The sequence below is a fragment of the Anser cygnoides genome, unplaced genomic scaffold, assembly GCF_040182565.1.
Source record: "Anser cygnoides isolate HZ-2024a breed goose unplaced genomic scaffold, Taihu_goose_T2T_genome scaffold_43_1, whole genome shotgun sequence".
Taxonomy (NCBI): domain Eukaryota; kingdom Metazoa; phylum Chordata; class Aves; order Anseriformes; family Anatidae; genus Anser; species Anser cygnoides.
Window position 1 is genome coordinate 606,030 of NW_027103067.1, and position 20,163 is coordinate 626,192.

The following is a 20,163-nucleotide window of genomic DNA, read 5'->3' on the forward strand; positions in this document are numbered from 1 at the left end:
CCGAAAGCGGAGCCCCCCCCCCCCCCCTCCCCCCCCCCCCTCCGGGGGCGGCCGCGGGGCATCCCCGGCGCTGCGGCAGCGCCGCATGCCCATATATGGGCAATTGCATCACGGCCGGGCTCTCCCCGCCCCCGGCTTCCTTATAAGGAGCGGGGGAACCTCTCCGGCCCCACGTGACGGCGGCGGGAGGGGGCGGCACCACGTGACGGGGGGCGGGGAGGCGGCACCACGTGACGGGGGCGGGGGAACGGCACCACGTGACGGGGGCGGGGGGAAGGCACCACGTGACGGGGGCGGGGAGGTGGCACCACGTGACGGCGGCCGGAGTCACGTGGCGAAGCCGCCATGTCGCGGGCGGCCCGCGCGGCCCGGTCGGTGCGGGCGGCGCGGGGGGGGCCGCGGGGAGGGGCCCGGGCCTGAAGCGAGGCCGCTCCGGTTCCAGATCCCGGCGGGGGGGGGCGGCGCCGGGGCCGCCGCTGGGGCCGGTTCTGGGCCAGGTGCGGGGAATAAACCGGGGGGGGGGGCTCCCCCTGGTAACCCCTGGGGGGGGGGGCTCCCCTGGTAACCCTGGGGGGGGGCTCCGGTAACTGGGGAGGGTCCCGGTAACCGGGTGGGGATTCCCGGTAACCTGGGGGGTCCCGGTGACCGGGGGGGTGCTCCGGTGACCATGGGGGGGCTCCCGGTGACCGGGAGGATATCTAGGGGGGCTCCGGTAACCGGGGGGGTCCCGGTAACCTGGGGAGGGCTCCCGGTGACCATGGGGGGGCGCTCCGGTATCTGGGGGAGGGTCCCGGTAACCCCGGGGGGCTCCCGGTGACCGGGGGGGCCCGTGGCCCCCGGGAGGGCTCCGGTAACTTGGGGGGGGTCTCTCCGTTACTGGGGGGGGGGTCCTGGAAACCCCGAGGGGGGCAGCTCTAGTAACGGGGGTGGGGTCCCGGTAACCGGGGGACTGGTGGGGGGGGATTCGGAGAACCGGGGGGGGGGGGTTCTAGTAACCGGGGGGGGGGGGTCTCCGGTAATCGAGGGGGCCGGGGGGGGGGGGGGTTCTGGTAACCGGAGGGGGGGTCCCGGTAACCGGGGGGTTCTCTATTACCGGGGGGTCTCTCCGGTTACCGGGGGGGAGGGGGGGCTGTCCGGTTACCGGAGCCGCTGACCGCCCCCCCCCCCCCCGCTGCCCCCCCCCAGCGCGGGGTCCCGATCTCCGCCTTCTGCCAGGACTTCAACCACCGCTCCCGGGGGGTGCGCCCGGGGGTCCCGCTGCGCGTCCGCCTGCTGGTCCGCGTGAGTGGGGGGCGCTAATTAACCCCCCGTTAATTACCCCTCCCCTTAATGAGCCCTCCCCCCCCCCGTTAACGGGACCCCATCCCCGTTAAAGCTCCCCCGTGTCCGTTACCGAGCCCTGTGGTTAATGATCCCCCTGCCCCCCCCGTTAACACCCCCCGTTAATGAGCCCCCCCAATTAACCCCCCAATTAATGTGCCCCCTAATTAATGTGCCCCTCCCATTAACGGTTTCTCTCCCTCCATTAATGACCCCCCGTTAACAACCTCCTCATTAATGTGTCCCCCGCCAGGCCCCCCCATTAATGCCCCCCCATTGTGCCCCCATTGCTTTATTCCCCTAATTAACGCCCCCCCATTAATGACCCCCCCCAATTACTGCCCCTCATTGTGTCCCCATTCCTTTACCCCCCCAATTAACGCCCCCAATTAATGACCCCCCCATTAATGGCCGCCCATTAACAGCCACCATTAATAACCCCATTAATAACCCCAATTGGCACCGCCAATTAATAATCATTAATGACTCTAATTAATGACCCCAATTAATGATTTTCCACAACTAATGGCCCCCCTTTGTGTCCCCATTCCTTTAACCCCCCCAATTAATAACCCCCCAATTACTGCCCCCTATTGTCTCCCCATTCCTTTATCCCCCCTAATTAACGCTCCCTAATTAATGACCCCCATTAATGACTCCCCCCAATTAATGCCCATTAATGCCCCCAATCAAGGCCCCCCATCCTATCCCCATTTCTCTACCCCCACAATTAATAACCCCCCATTAACGACCCCCCCAGTCAAGGCCTTCCCATTCCTCTAACCCCCCCAATTAACGCCCCCAATTAATGCCCCCCATTAATGCCCCCCGTTAATGACCCCCAATTGTGTCCCCATTAATGACCCCCCCATTAATGCCCCCCCTTAATGCCCCCTCATCGCGTCCCCATTCCTTTAACCCCCCCATTAATGCCCTCCCTCAATTAATGCTCTCCCCATTAATTACCCCCCCCCCCAATTAACCCCCCCCATTAATGACCCCCCCCAATTACCGCCCCCAGCCCGACCGCAGCTACGAGCTGGAGCTGGGCCCCCCCACCTCGTACTTCCTCAAGGCCGTGGCCGGCATCGAGAAGGGGCGACGCGGCCTGGTAAGGGGGGGGGCACCCATGGGTGCTGGGGGGGGGTGAAGAGTCTGGGGGTTCCCCATGGGTGCTGGGGGGGCACCCATGGGGGCTGGGGGGCTGGAGGAGGGGCTGGGGGGCACCTGGGGGGGCTGGGGGGGTGAAGGGCCTGGGGTGCACCCATGGGTGCTGGAGGGGGGCTGGGGGGCACCCATGGGTGCTGGGGGGTTGCAGAGGGGGCTGGGGGGGCACCCATGGGGGCTGGGAGAGGCTGGGGGTGATGGGGGGCACCCATGGGTGATGGGGGGCACCCATGGGGGCTGGGGGGGCTAAGGGGGCAGAGGGGGCTGGGTGGCACCCATGGGTGCTGGGGGGGCTGGGTGTGATGGGGGGTGAAGGGTCTTGGGGGGCACCCATGGGTGCTGGGGGGAGGGTTGGGGGGTTCTCAAGGCCTGGAGGCTGGGGGGGGGCAGAGCCCATGGGGGGGGGGGCGCCCATGGGTGCTTGGGGGGTCCCAAGGTTGGGAGGGGAGGTTTGGGGGGGGGTGCAATGGGGAGGGTTTTTGGGGGGGGGGCTTCCCGGAGTTTCTGCTGGGGGGGGTACCCCACGGGTGCCCCCCACCCCCCACCCATGGGTGCCCCCCCCCCGCAGGGCACGAGGAGGTGGGGGTGGTGTCCCTGAAGCACCTCTACGAGGTGGCGCTGGTCAAGGGGGGACCCGGCGCTGGCGGCCCGGGGGGGGCCCTGCGGGCCCTGGTGGGGGCCCTGGTGGGCAGCGCCCGCAGCCTCGGCCTCCGCGTGGTGCCACGGTGGGTGCCCCCCCCCCCCGAAAAATCCCCCCCCCCCCAAAATCCCCCCCCCCCCAAAAAACCCCACCCCCACCCCAAAAATCCCCCCCACCCCAAAAAAATCCCACTCTTCTCCCACTCCCCCCCAATACTTGCTCCTTTTTGTGCCCCCCCCCCAGGGTTTTGGGGTCCCCCCGTTTTTGGGGTGGGGGGGTCCCAAAAAATCCCCCCCCAAAAAAACCTCCCCCCACCCCAAAAATATCCCACTCCCCCCCCCCCAATATTTGCTCCTTTTCGTGCCCCCCCCCCCAAGGTTTTGGGGTCCCCCCCCATTTTGGGGTGGGGGCTCCAATTTTTTTTGGGGGGGGGGTCACTGTGCCCCCCCCCCAAGGGCTCTTTTAGGGGGGGGTCTTGTGATGGCAAACCCCATTTTTTGGGGGGGGGCACATCCCTTTAAACCCCCCCCAGGTCCTTTTTGGGAGGGGGGTCCCCGCACTGTGCCCCCCCCCAAATATTTCCTTTGGGGGGGGTCCCTGGGTCCCTTTTATTTGGGGGGGGGTCCCGGTTGTGCCCCCCCCTCATTCCTAGGTCCTTTGGGGGGGGGGGTCCCTGGGGGCTTTGGGCCCTTTTTTTGGGGGGGGTCCCCCAATTGTGCCCCCCCATTCTTTTTTTTTTTTGGGGGGGGGGGGCCAAAGATGTCCCCCAAAATTCCTTTTTTGGGGGGGGGGGAGGTCCCTGATTGTGCCCCCCATTCCAGGGTCCCTTTTTTTGGGGGGGGGCGTCTTTTTTGGGGGGGGGTCCCCAATTGTGCCCCCCCTTTCCTGATTCCTTTTGGGGGGGTCCCCAACCGCATCATCCCCCATGGGTCCTTTTTGGGGGGGGGGGTCCTTCCCTGGCCCCCCCCCGCGTCCTCCTTTTGGGGGGTCCTTAACGCCCCCCCCCCATTTTGGGGTGCCCCCCCCCAGGCTGACCCCCAGGACATCGCCGAGTTCCAGCAGCGGCGCCGCGAGGCTGCGCAGGAGGCGGCCGCCGAGGAGGGGGGGGCAAGAAGTGACCCCCCCCCGGGGTGACCCCCCCACACGGGGGTGACCCCCCCCCACCGGAGTGACCCCCCCCGGGGTGACCCCCCCCGGGGAGAAACCCCCCCCAATAAACGTCCTCCCACAGCCTCGTGTCTGTTTTTTTGGGGGGGGGGGAGCTTTGGGGGGGCTTTTTTTGGGGGGGGGGCTTCTGGGGGGGTTAGGGGGCTTTTGGGGGGTTGGGGGTTTGGGTTTTTTTTGGGGGGGTCTGGGTCCTTTTTGGGGGGTCTGGGGGATTTAGGGGGGGCTTTGGGGTCCTTTTGGGGGGGGCTGGGTCATTTGGGGGGGGCATGGCCCTTTGGGGGGGGGGCTGGGGGATTTGGGGTCCTTTTTGGGGGGGCTTTGAGGGTGTTGGGGTCCTTTGGGGGGGGGCTGGGTCCTTTTTGGGGGGTTGGGGGCTTTTTGGGGGGGCTGGGTCCTTTTGGGGGGGCTGGGGGATTTGGGTGCCTTTTTTTGGGGGGGGGGCTGGGGGTTTAGGGTCATTTCGGGGGGGCTTTGAGGGTCTTGGGGTCTTTTGGGGGGTTGGGGGTATTGGGGGGGCTGAGACCCTTTTGGGGGCTTTGGGTCCCTTTTTGGGGGGATCTGGGGGGTTTAGGGTCATTTGGGGGGGTTGGGTTCTTTGGGGGGCTGGGTCATTTTGGGGGGGGGCTGGGGGGTATTGGGGGGGTCTGGGTCCCTTTTGGGGGGGGGCTGGGGGTTTAGGGTCATTCGGGGGGGCTTTGGGGGTCGGGGGGGCTTTTGGGGGGCTGGGTCCCTTTTGGGGGGCTTTGGGTCCTTTTTGGGGGGGGTCTGGGGGCTTTGGGGGGTCGGAGGGGTCCAGGTCCCTTTTTTGGGGTCAGTTTGGGTCCTTTCGGGGGCTTTGGGTTCCTCTGGGGGGGCTGCCCCAACCCTCCCAGTACAAACCAGTATGAGGCAGGGCTCTGCAGGCCCCTCCCAGTATAAACCAGTATAAGGCAGGGCTCTGAGAGCCCCTCCCAGTACAAACCAGTATAAGGCAGGGCTCTGAGAGCCCCTCCCAGTACAAACCAGTATAAGGCAGGGCTCTGCAGGCCCCTCCCAGTACAAACCAGTACAGCCCAGTGTTCCCATACTGCGCTGCACGTGCAGCAGGTTCCCCCTCCCAGTAAAAACCAGTGCCCCCAGTACAAACCAGTACCGTGTAGTGCAGGTCCCCCCAGGCCTCCAGCCCCTCCCAGTTCCCCCCAGTACAAACCAGTACCATGCAGTGCGTGTGCACCAGGTCCCCCCAGCCCCTCCCAGTTCCCCCCAGTACAAACCAGTACACAAGGTGCATGTGCAGCAGCCCATCCCAGTACAAACCAGTACGATGCAGTACATGTGCAGCAGACCCCCCAGCCCCTCCCAGTTCCCCCAGTACAAACCAGTACCACACGGTGCACATGCTGTGGACCCCCCAGTCCCCCCAGCCCCTCCCAGTACAAACCAGTACAAACCAGTACCACGCAGTACATGTGCAGCAGACCCCCCAGCCCCTCCAAGCCCCCCACCCCATCTGCCTCCCCCTCCCTCTCCCTCCCCCTTCATCTTCATCCCCCCCCAGCCCCCCTCCTCTTCCTCCCCCCTCCTCTTCCTCCCCCTCCTCCTTCCCCCCACCCCATCTTCATCCCCCCACCCCCTCCTCTTCCTCCCCCCTTCACCCCATCTTCATCCCCCCTCCTCTTCCTCCCCCCTCATCTTCATCCCCCCCGCCCCCCATCTCCCCCATTCATCTTCCTCCCCACTCCTCTTCCTCCCCCCTTCATCTTCATCCCCCCTTCATCTTCCTCCCCTTCCATCCCCCCTCCTCTTCCTCCCCCCTTCATCTTCCTCCCCCTTCACCCATCTTCCTCCCCCCTCCTCTTCCTCCCCCCCCTCCTCCTCCTTCCCCCCACCCCATCTTCATCCCCCACCCCCTCCTCTTCCTCCCCCTTCATCTTCCTCCCCCTCCTCCTCCTCCTCCCCCCGTCGACCCCCCCGACCCCACCTTCACCCCCCCGACCCCCATCTCCCCCCTTCATCTTCCTCCCCCCTCCTCTTCCTCCCCCTTCATCTTCCTCCCCCTCCTCTTCCTCCCCCTTCATCTTCCTCCCCCCTCCTCTTCCTCCCCCTTCATCTTCCTCCCCCCTCCTCTTCCTCCCCCTTCATCTTCCTCCCCCTCCTCTTCCTCCCCCTTCATCTTCCTCCCCCTCCTCTTCCTCCCCCCGAACCCCCCCCCAGCGCTGCGGCTCCCGCCGTTCCCATGGCAACCCGCCCCCAGCTCACCGCGGGGGGGGGACACATCCAAGCCCCCCCCCCAACCCCCCGGACCCCCCCCCGGACCCCCCCAAACCCCCCCCGAGCCCCCCCCCAACCCCCCCCGAGCCCCCCCGAGCCCCCCAACCCCCTTCTCCCCCCCCCCCCCTCCCCCCCCCCCGTCCCCTCCATCCCCGCCAGGCCCCGCCCCCTCCCCTTGGCCCCGCCCCCCGGCTATTTTTAGCCCCCCCGGGGCTATTTTTAGCGCCGCCGCTTTCGGCGCCCAAATTTGGCAGCGACGGAGCCCGGGGGGGGGGCGGGGGGCGGGGACCCGATGGGGGGGGGGGGAACGAGGGGGGAGAATGGGGGGGTTGGGGGGGAGCCCCCAAACCGTCCCCATGGCCCCCCAGTACCCCCAGTACCCCCTCATCACCCCCCAGTACCCCCCAGTGCCCCCAGCACCCCCATCGCCCCCCAATACCCCCCAGTTCCTCCAGTACCCCCCATCGCCCCCAGTACCCCCCAGTGCCCCCCATCCATCCCAGTGTCTGTCTGTCCATCCCCAGTACCTCCCCCATTGCCCCCCAGTACCCCCCAGTGCCCCCAGTACTCCCCCATCGCCCCCCAGTGCCCCCCAGTGCCCCCCAGTGCCCCCCATCCATCCCAGTGTCCGTCTGTCCATCCCCATAGACCCCATTGCCCCCCCAGTGCCCCCCAGTGCCCCCCCGTCCGTCTGTCCCTATTACCCCCCATCGCCCCCCCCGTGTCCGTCTGTCCATCCCCATCGCCCCCCCGTAGCCCCCCCCATTCTTCCCACCGTCCGTGTCTGTCCGTCCCCTTCATCGCCCCCCGTTGCCCCCCCCAACCCCCTGTCCATCTGTCTGTCCCCATAGCCCCCCATAGCCCCCCCATAACCCCCATAGCACCCCCATAGCCCCCCCTCACCCCCCACAACCCCCCCATAATCCCCCCATCGTCCCCCCATAACCCCCTCATCGCCCCCATTACCCCCATAACCCCCCCCATAGCCCCCCCCCAAACCCTCCCTAAACCCCCCATAGGCCCCCCCCAACCTCCCCCATCACCCCCCATAGCCCCCAGTAGCCCCCCACAACCCCCCATAGCCCCCCCATAGCCTCCCCATTATCCCCATTACCCCCCCATCGTCCCCCATTACCCCCATAAGCCCCCCATTACCCCCCATAGCCCCCCATAGCCCCCCATTATCCCCATCGGCCCCCATCATCCCCCATTAGCACCATAAGCCCCCCATAGCCCCCCTTTACCCCCGGAGCCCCCAGAGCCCCCCATTACCCCTTCATCGCCCCCGATTATCCCCTTTACCCCCCATATCCCCCCCATCACCCCCATCACCCCCCATAGCCCCCCCATAACCCCCCATCACCCCCATCACCCCCCATAGCCCCCCCTTTACCCCCATAGCCCCCCCATAACCCCCCATTATCCCCATCACCCCCCAAAACCCACTCCATAGCCCCCCATAACCCCCCATCGCCCCCCATTACCCCCATCACCCCCTCATCACCCCCCCCATAGCCCCCCCATAGCCCCCCATCACCCCCCATCGCCCCCCCTTTACCCCCCCTCCCCCCCCCCCCGCCGGGCGTTCCCCCCTTTAACCCCTCCCCCTTTAGCCCCGCCCCCGCCCCCCCCCCCCCCCCCGCGCCATCTCCTATTTCGGCTCGAAGCCTCCTCTCCCCCCTCCCCCCCCCCCCTTCCCTCCGCGTCACCGCTGACGTCGCGCGCGTGTCCCCCCGGCGCGGCCCCCCCCTCCCCCTCCCCCTCCGAGTGGGCGGGGCGGGCGGCGTGACGCGGGCGGTGACGCGGGCGCGGCGCTGCCCATATAAGGCGCGGCGCTGCCCATATAAGGCGCGGCGCTGCCCATATAAGGCGCGGGGCGGCGCGGCGCGGCGTGGAGCGGCGCGAGGATGCTGCGCTCCACCAAGGGCGCCTCCAAGGCGCGCCGGGACCAGATCAACGCCGAGATCCGCGCCCTGCGCGACCTCCCGCCGCTGCCCGACGGGGACCGGCCGCGCCTCTCCTACCTGCACGTCATGGCCCTCGCCTGCATCTACACCCGCAAGGGGGCCTGCCTGCGGCCCGGTGAGCGGCGGCGGGGAGAGGGGCGGGGCGGGGAGCGGGGTAGGACGGGGTTGGGGTAGGGGTAGGGGAACGGGGTAGGATGGGGTTGGGGTAGGGGATAGGATTGGGTTGGGTAGGGGATAGGGAACCGGGGTAGGATGGGGTTGGGTAGGGGAAGGATGGGGTTGGTATGGGGTAGGGAACCGGGGTAGGATGGGGTTGGGTAGGGGATAGGATTGGGTTGGGGTAGGGGAAGGATGGGGTTGGGGTAGGGGATAGGATTGGGTTGGGGTAGGGGAAGGATGGGGATGGGATGGGGTAGGGACCGGGGTAGGATGAGGATCGGATGGGGATAGGATGGGGATTGGGTTGGGGTAGGTTAGAGGAAGGATGGGGATTGGCGTAGGGGAAGGATGGGGTAGGTAGGGTAGGGACCGGGATCGGGTTGGGATGGGGTAGGGAGCGGGGTAGGATGGGGATCGGGTTGGGATAGGGACCGGGATCGGGTGGGGATAGGATGAGGATCGGGGTAGGGGAAGGATGGGGTTGGTTTGGGGTAGGGACCAGGATCGGATGGGGATCGGATGGGGATTGGGCAGGGATAGGGGTAGGGACCGGGGTAGGATGAGGATGGGATGGGGATGGGATGGGGATCGGGGTAGGATACGGTTGGGATGGAATAGGGGATGGGATCGGGATGGGATGGAAATGGGATCGGGATGGGATGGCGATAGGACGGGGAACGGGGCAGAAAGGGGACGGGTTCAGCACCGGGGACAGGGACCGGGGACCGGGGCCGGGCTCAGCACCAGGGACAGCGGCCGGGCTCAGCGCCGGGAACGGGAACCGGGGGGCACCGTGACAGGGAGCGGGGCCGGGAACGGGGACCGGGATCAGCACCAGGGACAGGGAACGGGAAACGGGAACCGGGACCGGGATCAGCACCAGGGACAGGGAACGGGAACCGGGAAACGGGAACCGGGCCGGGATCAGCACCAGGGACAGGGACCGGGAAACGGGAACCGGGCCGGGATCAGCACCAGGGACAGGGACCGGGAAACGGGAACCGGGCCGGGATCAGCACCAGGGACAGGGACCGGGAAACGGGAACCGGGCCGGGATCAGCACCAGGGACAGGGACCGGGAAACGGGAACCGGGCCGGGATCAGCACCAGGGACAGGGACCGGGACCGGGATCCAGCACCAGGGACGGGGACCGGGACTGGGGACCGGGATCAGATTCAGCACCAGGGAACGGGGACTGGGGCCGGGAACTGGGATCAGGTTCAGGACCACGGGCAGGGACCGGGGGACACCGGGATGAGGACCGGGAACCGGGGCCGGGTTCAGCACCAGGGACCGGGGACCGGTTTCGGCACCGGGAACCGGGGCCGGGGGACGACAGGAGAGGGACCAGGACCGGGGCCAGGTTCAGGACCGGGGACTGGGGACCGGGGCCGGGACAGGGTTCAGCAGCAGGGACAGGAACCGGGGACCGGGGCCGGGTTCAGTACCAGGGATGGGGACCGGGGGGTCAGCGACAGGGACCGGGGGGACAACGAGAACGGGAGCCGGGGCCGGTTTCAGCAGCAGGGACAGCGGCTGGGGCTCAGCACCGAGAACAGGGACGGGGGGGACACCGGGACAGTGGGATAGGGACAGGGGACAGCGACCGGGACCCAGACTGGGGCTGGAACAGGGACATTGGGATAGGGACAGGGACCGAGTTCAGGGACCGGGAGCAGGACCGGGGATGGGAATTGGGGAGCGGGATGGGGACAGGAGCTGGGGATGGGGACAGGAACCAGGGAATGGGGTTGGGATGGGGGTGGGATGGACGGGGACATAAGCTGGGAACGGGGACAGGAACCAGGGAAGGAACCAGGGAATGGTAATGAGCATGGGATGGGGTCAGGGACCGGGAGTGGGACCGGGGGATGAAGAATCAGGGATGGGAACTGGGGATGGGGTTGGGATGAGGTCAGGAACCGAGGATGGGGACAAGAACCAGGGAACAAGGATGGGGATGGGGACGGGAACCGGGGAATGGGCACGGGACAGGTTCAGGAACCAGGGAACGAGGAGGGGATGGGGTCAGGAACCGGGGATGGGGTCAGGAACTGGGGAACGGTGATGGGATGGAGACAGGAACCAAGGAATGAGGACGGGATGGGGACAGGAACCAGGGAATAGGGACGGGATGGGGACAGGGACTGGGAGTGGGACCAGGGATGAGGAATTGGGGATAGAAACCAGGGAACGGGGTTGGGATGGGGTCAGAAACTGGGGGTGGGGACAGGAACCAGGGAACGGGCACGGGATGGGTTCAGGAACCAGGGAATGGGGTCAGGAACTGGGGAACGGGGATGGGATGGGGTCAGGAACCGGGGGTCCAGGTGGGTGGGTGCCCTCCGGGTGCTGACGTGGGTCCCCCCCCCCCTGCAGGGCCGGCGCGGGGAGCACCCCTGGAGCTGCTGGGGGGCCGGAGCTGGCCGACCTGGTGGCGTCGCTGCCGGGGTTCCTGCTGGCCGTCACCCGCGAGGGGAAGCTGGTCGGCGTCACCGACAACGTCGCGCAGCACCTGGGGCACTCCATGGTGGGTGCTGGGGGGCTTGGGGGTGCTGGGAGGGGGGTGGGGGGCTGGGGGGTGGTTCTGGGTGTCTGGGGGGGTTGGGGGTCTGGGGAGGGGGTTCTGGGTGTCTAGGAGGGGGTTGGGGGAGCTGGGAGGGGGTTTGGGGGCGCTGGAAGTGGGTCTGGGGGGCTTTGGGGGTGTCTGGGGGGTTTGGGGGTGCTGGGAGGGGGTTCTAGGTGTCTAGGAGGGGGGTTGGGGGCGCTGGGAGGAGGTTTGGGGGGTTGGGAGGGCTGGAGGGGGGTTCTGGGTATCTGGGGGGGTTCTGGGTGTCTGGGGCGGTTTGGGGGCACTGGGAGGCAGTTTGGGGTGCTGGGAGGGGATTTGGGGGTGTCTGGGGAGGATTTGGGGGTGCTGGGAGGGGATTTTGGGGTGTCAGGGGGATTTGTGGGTGTCGGGGGGCTGTGGGTGCTGGGTGCTGACCCCCCATGTGTCCCCCCAGGTGGACCTGGTGGCGCAGGGTGACAGCATCTACGACCTGCTGGACCCCCGCCGACCACCCCCTGGTGCGGCACCAGCTCGCCCTGCCCGGGGCCCCCCAGCCAGGTGGGCGGGGCTTGGGGAAGGGGGAGGGGCTTGTGGGGGTGGGAGGGGCTCGTGGGGGCGGGGGCTTGGGGGAGGGGAGGGGCTCGTGGGGGCGGGTGGGTGGATGGAGGGACGGATGGACGGACGGAGGGATAGAGGGGTGGATGGACAGACGGATGGGCGGAGACGGGGGTGGACGGACAGACGGATATAGAGAGGGACGGATGGACGGACAGACGGACGGAGGGGTGGAGAGGGGGATGGATGGACGGACAGACGGACGGAGGGGTGGAGAGGGGGATGGATGGACGGACAGATGGACGGAGGGGTGGAGAGGGGGATGGATGGACGGACAGATGGACGGAGGGGTGGAGAGGGGGATGGATGGACGGACAGATGGACGGAGGGGTGGAGAGGGGGATGGATGGACGGACAGATGGACGGAGGGGTGGAGAGGGGGATGGATGGACAGACAGATGGACGGAGGGGTGGAGAGGGGGATGGATGGACGGACAGATGGACGGAGGGGTGGAGAGGGGGATGGATGGACGGACAGATGGACGGAGGGGTGGAGAGGGGGATGGATGGATGGACAGATGGACGGAGGGGTGGAGAGGGGGATGGATGGACAGACAGATGGACGGAGGGGTGGAGAGGGGGATGGATGGATGGACAGATGGACGGAGGGGTGGAGAGGGGGATGGATGGACGGACAGATGGACGGAGGGGTGGAGAGGGGGATGGATGGACGGACAGACGGACAGATGGAGGGAGAGAGAGGTGGATGGACAGACGGGTAGAGAGAGAGGGGGTTGATGGATGGACAGACAGACAGGCGGATGGCTATAGAAAGGGATTGATGGACAGACAGATGGACGGAGGGATGGAGAGGGGGATGGCTGGACGGACGGACAGATGGAGGGAGAGGAGGACGGATGGATGGATGGACAGATGGAGAAATGGAGGGAGGGATGGATGGACAGACGGACAGAGAGAGGGACAGAAGGATGGACGGATGGGTGAATGGGAAGACAGTTGGACAGACGGATGGACAGACGGAGGGATGGAGGGGTGGACGAACGGGCAGACAGACGGACGGAGGGGCAGGAGGATGGGTGGGAGGACAGAAGGATGGGCAGAAAGAAGGATGAACGGAAGGACGGACGGACGGAGGGAGGGATGGACGGACAGAGGGCTGGGGGAGGACGGACAGACGGACGCTGGACACACGGACGGCACTAACGCCCCCCTGCTTTTTTTTTTTTGTGTGCCCCCCCCCCCAGAGCGCCTCTTCCGCTGCCGCTTCACCACCTCCCGCGCCTCGCGCCGCCCCCAGCGCCGGCCGCAAGCTGGTTCTGCTGCGGGGCCGCTTTCCAGGCCGCCCCCCCGGCCCCCCCCGGGACCCCCCCCGGGGCTCTTCGTGGCTTTCTGCGCCCCCCGACCCCCCCCCCCCCGTGGCCCTGCGCCGACTCCTTGCTGCTGCCGGCCTTCGAGAGCCGCCACGCGCGGGACCTGGCCCTGCTCGACGTCTCGGAGAGGTGGGGGGAGGAGCACCGGGGGGGGGGGGTGGAATTGGGGGAGTGGGGGGGTCTTGGGGGGGTTGGAGGTGGGCAGGATGGGACCCAGGGGTCGTGGGGGGGTCCTGAAGTGTGCATGGAGGGGTCAAGGTGTTTGAGGGGGGTCCCCAGATATTTGGGGGGGGGTCCCAGGTGTCTTGGGGGGTCCCCAGATATTTGGGGGGGGGGTCCCAGGTGTCTTGGGGGGTCCTCAGATATTTGGGGGGGGGGGTCCCAGATGTGCAGGATGGGGGTCAGGTGTCTTGGGAGGGGTCCCCAATTATTTGGGGGGGATGTGCATGGAGGGTCCCAGACTTCACAAAGGGAACCAAGTAGGAGGAAGGGGGTGTCCCAGGTATTTTGGGGGGGGTCCCAGACATCTTGGGGGTCCCCAGGCACTTGGGGGGTCCCAGAAATGTTACGGGGGGCAGGCACTTGGAGGGGTTCCCAGGGACTTGGGGGGGGTCCCGGGCACCTCAGGGTGCTCCCAGGGGCTTTAGGGGGTTCCCAGGGACTTGGGGGTCCCAGGGCACTTTGGGGGGGGGTGGGAGCACATTGGGGGGTCTCGGCCAGGGGTGCTGACGGGGGGGGGGGTGCTCTCTCAGCGTGCAGATCCACCTGGGCTACGGGCGCGGGGAGCTGCTGGGGCGCTCCTGGTACCGCCTGCTGCACCCCGAGGACTTGGGGCACGTCGCCCGCCAGCACCTCCGCCTGGGTGAGTGTCCCCTGGGTGTCCCCTGGGTGTCCTCGGTCCCCCCCAGGTCCCCCCTTGGGTGTCCCTTGGGTGTCCCCTGTCCCCCCCGGGTGTCCCCCTTGGGTGTCCCCTGTCCCCCCCGGGTGTCCCCCTTGGGTGTCCCCTGTCCCCACAATGTCCCCACAGTGTCCCCATGGGTGTCCCTGTCCCTCCTGGTGTCCCCATTGTGTCCCCAAGGGTGTCCCCACCCCACTGACCCCCCCCCCGTGTTGTCCCCGCAGCAGGGGCAGCGGCGGAGGCGCGTGGGGAGCTGGTGGCGCGGCTGCAGCGCAAGGACGGCCTGGGCTGGACCTGGGTCTACGCCCGCCTGCGCCCCGAAGGCCCGGCCCTGCTGGCCCACAACTTCGTCATCAGGTGAGCGGGGGGGCCGGACCACCGGGACCACCCATGTGCCCCCCCGCAGCCTCGCAAGGGCGCCAAGAGTTGGGGTGCACCTGTGACCCCCCCTCATCTCCCCGATTTCTCCGGCAGCGAGGCCGAGGCTTGGTGCCTGCGGCAGCAGCTGGCAGCCGAAGCCCCCCAGGACCCCCGGAGGCTTTTGGTCCCGGCCTCGATTTCCCTGGTGGTGGCGGTGGCGGAGACCTCGGCGTTGGCCCCGGCGTCGGACCCGGCGTTGACCTTGGGCTAGGAGCCGGGCTTGGAGCCGACGGTGGAGCCAACGTTGGCCTTGGCCTTGGGGTCAACGTTGGCCATGGTCTTGGAGCTGATGTCGGACACGGGCTCGGGGCCGGTGCCGCCAGCGTTGACCCCGGCCTTGGACCTGGTCTTGGATCCAACGTGGGACCCGGTCTTGGAGCCGCTGTTGGACACGGTCTTGGACTTGGCGTTGGGGCCAGCGTTGACCCCGGTCTTGGACGTGGTCTTGGAGCCAATGTGGGACCTGGTCTTGGAGCCAACGTTGACCCCGGTCTTGGACCTGGTCTTGGAGCCAGCGTGGGACCCAGTCTTGGAGCCAACCCTGGTCTTGGAGACGCCATTGAACACGGTCTCGGAGCCGGCGCCCCGACCAACGTTGACCCCGGTCTTGGAACTGGTCTTGAAGCCAACTCTGGTCTTGGACCCAGTCTTGGAGCCAACGTGGGACCTGGTCTTGGAGCCAACGTTGACCCTGGTCTTGGACCCAGTCTTGGAGCTGCCATCGAACACGGTCTCGGAGCCGGCGCCGCGGCCAATGTTGATCCCGGTCTTGGAGCTGCTGTTGGACATGGTCTTGGACTTGGCATTGGGGCCAGCGTTGACCCCGGTCTTGGAGCCAACCTTGGACAAGGACTTGGAGCCAGCGTCGGGCACGGCCTCGGTGCCGGCGTTGGGGCCGGAGTTGGCATCAGAGTGGACGTCGGCCTTGGCGTGGCAGCCGGTGCCGGCACCGACGTTGGCCTCGGGACTCAAGTCGGAGCTGGCCTCGGACCCGGCACTGGAGAGGACATTGGAGCTGGCCTCCAGACTGACGCCGGAGCGGACGTTGGCCACGGCCTCGGCACCGGCATCTCCCTCGGCATCGGCAGCGGCATCAGCGCCAGCGTTGGACTCGGTGTCGGAGCCAATATCGGCGTCGGTGCCGGCGTCGGACTTGGCCTTGGTGCCAACGTTGGCTCGGGCCTTGGATCTGCAGTTGGACTTGGCCTCGGAGCCGCCCTCGGCGCCAACGTTGGCTCCGTTCTCACATCCGGCGTCGGACCCGGCGTCGGCCTCGCCGTCGGAGCCGCCGTCGGAGCCAACGTCGGCTCTACCCTTGGACCCGGCGTCGGTCTTGCCGTCGGAGCCAACGTCGGTGTTGGGCTTGGTGTCGGAGCCCACGTCGGCAGCGCTCTCCCGTCGGACGCCAGCGCCGGGGTGGGACTCGGCATCAGAGCCGCCGTTGGAGCCAACGTCGGCGTCGGCACCGCCGTTGGCCTTGGCCTTGGGGCCAACGTTGACTCTGCCCTTCCAGCCGCCATCGGCACCAACATTGACCCCGCTCTTGGCACCGGCATCGACCCCCGGCGTGGGGCTGGCCGTGGGGCCGGCCGTGGGGCTGGCCCTGGGCGCCAACATCGGCGTGGGGCTGGCCGTGGGCGCCCGCCTGGCCCCCGAGCTGCCGGGGGCCGCCACCGAGACCTGGACGCCCCCCTACACCCCCGGCAAGCGCCGCCCGCCGCCTTCGGCCCCCGGAGCCCCCCGAAGCTGCCCCCGAGAAGCTGCCGCCGAGCCCCGAAAGCCCCGGGGGGCGCCGGGGCAGGGACGACCCCCACCCCCGGCACCCTGCTGACCCCCGAGACGTCGCCCCCACCGCCGCCGGCCGCCCCAGCGCCCCTGCGCCGCCTCCTACGGGGTTTGGCCGCCGCCGTCACCACGGGGGGGACAACGGCGCCCTGGTGGCGCCCCCAGCCCCCGACCTCCCCCCGCCCCGGTCGCCCCGCGACCCCTTCGCTGAGTTGTATCAACTCCCCCAGAGCCGCCTCCAGGACGCCTTCCGCCAAGGTAGGGTGCTGGGGAGCACCCCTGGGTGCTGGGGGCTGGGGGTGGCGCCCCCGCGGGGGGGAAGGGGGGCTGCTGGGGGCAGCGGGAGGGTGGTGTGGGGATGGGCATGGGGGGATTTGGGGTGAAGGTGGGGGTCCTGGGTGCTGGGGACCCGTAGGGTGGCATCTGCTTGGGGGGCTCCTATGGGTGCTGGGGACTCAAGGGTGCTGGGGACCCGTAGGGGGGCACCTTTATGGGGTCTCCCATGGGTGCTGGGGACAATGGGCCCCCAGTTTGGGGTTGGGTCATCGGGGACTTTGGGGTGAAGACACGGGTCCTGGGTGCTGGGTTCCTATGGGTGCTGGGGACCTATGGGTGCTGGGGACCCATAGGGTGACACCTTCATGGGGTGGGGGTGGGGGCTCCCATGGGTGCTGGGGACTACGGGCCCTCCCAGTTTGGGGTCGGACACTTGGGTCATCGGGGTGCCGTTGGGAATCCTTGGGGGGGGGGGACACCCATGGGTGCTGGTGGGATCCCAAAGCGGGGCTGGGGGGGGGGGGGTTGGGCACCCCTTCCCTCGGGGTCTGGGGGCTCAGTGGCTTTTGGGGGGGGGTCCCTAACGCCGTGTCCCCCTTCCCCCCGCAGCCGGAAGCCAGCGCGCCCCGTCCTTCTGAACTAAGTCTGTGACGCGACTTGCCCCCAGTATGGCATATTGTCATTGTCACCCCCGCTGCCCCCCGCCCGCCCCCCCGGGGCCTTTCGTGCTAATTTAACTCGTAACGAGTCTCTAAGGTAATTGGGGGGGGGGGGCTGGTGGCCCCCCCCTCTCCCCAGCCCGGACGCCTGGGTCCTGTCCCATTGTCCCCCTCCCCTCCCCTCCGGGACGTGTCCCCAAAATTTTGTGTCCCCCCCCCTCCGTGTCCACAAGGTGGCTTTGAGCCACCCCCCCCAGTCCCTTGTCACCCCCCTGTCCCTTGTCACCCCCCCCCCATCCCCAGGGGCTGTGTTTTTGGCAGAGCCCCCCTCAAAAATGTGTACCCCCACCCCACCCATGGGTGTCCCCAAGGAGGGGGACCGAGGCACGATGTGGCTCGATGTCCCCAAAACCCCAAAGTGTCCCCAAAACCTCCGAATGTCCCCAAAGTCCCCAATGTCCCCAACCTGAGGGACTGAGACGTGACCGTGGCTCAGTGTCCCCCTGTCCCCAAAACCCCAAAATGTCCCCAACATCCCCCAGAGTCCCCAAAACGCCCAAAATGTCCCCAAAACCCCCAATGTCCCCAACCTGAGGGACTGAGACACGTCCATGGGTCAGTGTCCCCATGGCCCCCAAACCCCAAAATGTCCCCAAAACTCCCCAGTGTCCCCAAAACTCCCAGTGTCCCCAACATCCCCCAACGTCCCCGACCAAGACGCCGAGCCACGTCGCAGCGGGACGTCACCAGCCCCGAGGGACCGACACCCGCCACAGCTCGACGTCCCCGAGGGCACCCAGTCACCGCGTCGGTGGCTCCGTGTCCCCAACGTCCCCATGGCACCAGATGGGGACACATCGCAGCTGCTGTCCCCGATGTCCCCAACCCAAAGGACTGAGACCTGTCACGGCCTGATGTCCTCAACGTCCCCAAAGTCCCCGATGTCCCCAACCTGAAGGACTGAGACCCATCACGGCCCGATGTCCTCAACGTCCCTGATGTCCCCAATGTCCCCAACCCAAAGGACTGAGACCCGTCATGACCTGATGTCCCCGATGTCCCTGATGTCCCCAACCCAAAGGACGAAGACCCACCATCGCCTGATATCCTCGACGTCCCCAATGTCCTTGAAGTCCTCGACGTCCCCAATGTCCCCAGCCCAAAGGACCAAGATCCACCACGTCCTGATGTCCCCAACGTCCTCGACGTCCTTAATGTCCCCAACGTTCCTGATGTCACCAACCCAAAGGACCGAGACCCGTCATGGCCTGATGTCCTTGATGTCCCCGATGTCCTCAACATCCTTGATGTCCTCGATGTCCCCAGTGACCCCAACCCAAAGGACCAAGATCCACCATGACCCAATGTCCTCAACGTCCCCAACATCCCCGATGTCCCCAACCCAAAGGACCAAGACCCGTCATGGCCTGATGTCCTCGACGTCCTCGATGTCCTCAACGTCCTCGATGTCCTCAACGTCCTCGACATCCCTGATGTCCCCAACCGAAAGGACTGAGACCCATCATGACCCGATGTCCCCAACGTCCCCAATGTCCCCAACGTCCCCAATGTCCCCAACCTGAAGGACGAAGACCCGTCATGGCCTGATGTCCTTGATGTCCCCCATATCCTCGATGTCCCCGATGTCCCCAACATCCCCAATGTCCTCAACATCCCCAGTGTCCCCAACCCAAAGGACTGCGACCCACGGTGACCCGATGTCCCCGACGTCCCAATTGTCCCCGACACACGGGACAGACGCCCCCTCGCGGCCCGATGTCCCCAACCCGAGGGACTGGCCCCCGATGTCCCCAACGTCCCCGGAGGACGTGGGGCCCCCGTCAGCGCCCCCCCCCCACACCCCCTATGGGGCCAAGGTCCCCAATGCCCCCCGATGTCCCCAGCGCCCCCCCCCGCCACCTGACCCCCGGCTGGGGGTCCCTGGAGGCGCCACTGCGGGGTTGGGGCCGTCTGTACGGACCCGGGGGGGCCCGAATCTGCCCCCCCGGCAATAAAGTGGCTCCTGTTGCCCCCATCTGTGGCTGGTGCTTTTCTTTGGGGAGGGGGGGAGACACAGGGAGGGGGGGCACACAGGTTGGGGGGGGCACTGAGGTGGGGGAGACCTGGAGGGGGGAGCACGGGGGGGGGGGGGGGGGGGCACAGGTATGGGGGAGGCACAGAGGTGGGGGAGACCTGGAGGGAGAGGGGGGGTCCAGGGGCGCGGGGGGTGTCCAAGGTATTTGGGTGGGGGGGGGTCCCAGAGTTCGCGGAGACCTGGGGGGAATCCAGGGGTGGGCTGGGGAGTGCGAGGTATTTTGGGGGGGGGGATGTCTAGGTGTTTGGGGAAGGGCACAAGGAGGGGAGGGGTGAATCCCAGGTGTTGGGGGGGGGGGGGGGGTCCCAGGGTTTGGGGGGTGGTCCCGGGGTGGTTGTGGGGCAAGTTATTTATGGGGGGGGCCAGGGGGCACAATGGGGGGGGGGGGTGTCCAGAGAAGGGGTGGGACACGGGGGGATCACGTGGGGGGGGAGGTCCCAGGGCTGGGGGGGTCCCAGGTATTGGGGGAGGTCCCAGAGGTGTGTGGGGGGTCCCTGGGATGGGGGGCGGGTCTCAGAGGTGGGGGGGTCCCAGAACCCCGTTGGGGGGTCCCAGGGCTCAGCGCAGGGGCCGGGCACAAGGACCCAGGGCGGCCGCGCCGCGACCTTGGCCCCGCCCCGGCCCCCTCGGCCCCGCCCCTGTATCTTGGCCCCGCCCCCTTCGCCTCTGGCCCCGCCCCTGGAGCCTGGCCCCGCCCCCGCCTCCCCAGTGGCCTCCCCCTAAGCCCCGCCCCGCCCCCGGGTTGTGACCACGCCCCTCGGCGCCTGGCCCCGCCCCGCGCATGCGCAGCTCCTCCCGGCGACGCGGCGCGGTGAGCTTCCGGCCCCGGGTCCCGGCCCCGACCGTGCCCGGCTCCCCCCCT

General features: G+C 67.9%; 2 protein-coding genes across 2 annotated transcripts; both read left to right on the forward strand.

The window, feature by feature from the left end:
- Positions 1-330: 330 nt before the first annotated feature.
- On the forward strand, positions 331-4,295 carry LOC136789280 (large ribosomal subunit protein uL11m-like). The gene is given in 7 exon segments (XM_066989317.1): positions 331-387; positions 389-451; positions 453-497; positions 1,186-1,281; positions 2,342-2,426; positions 3,056-3,212; positions 4,157-4,295. Coding segments are annotated over 7 exon segments (612 nt in total). The 5' UTR covers positions 331-345; the 3' UTR covers positions 4,281-4,295.
- A 4,156-nt stretch (positions 4,296-8,451) lies between these two features.
- On the forward strand, positions 8,452-17,354 carry LOC136789209 (fibroin heavy chain-like). Its single transcript, XM_066989187.1, has 8 exons — positions 8,452-8,681; positions 11,051-11,201; positions 11,677-11,745; positions 13,043-13,297; positions 13,921-14,030; positions 14,291-14,423; positions 14,541-16,529; positions 17,157-17,354. Exons 1-8 carry the CDS (start codon positions 8,452-8,454, stop codon positions 17,196-17,198), a joined length of 2,979 nt encoding a protein of 992 aa, XP_066845288.1. The 3' UTR covers positions 17,199-17,354.
- The last annotated feature ends 2,809 nt before the right edge of the window (positions 17,355-20,163 follow it).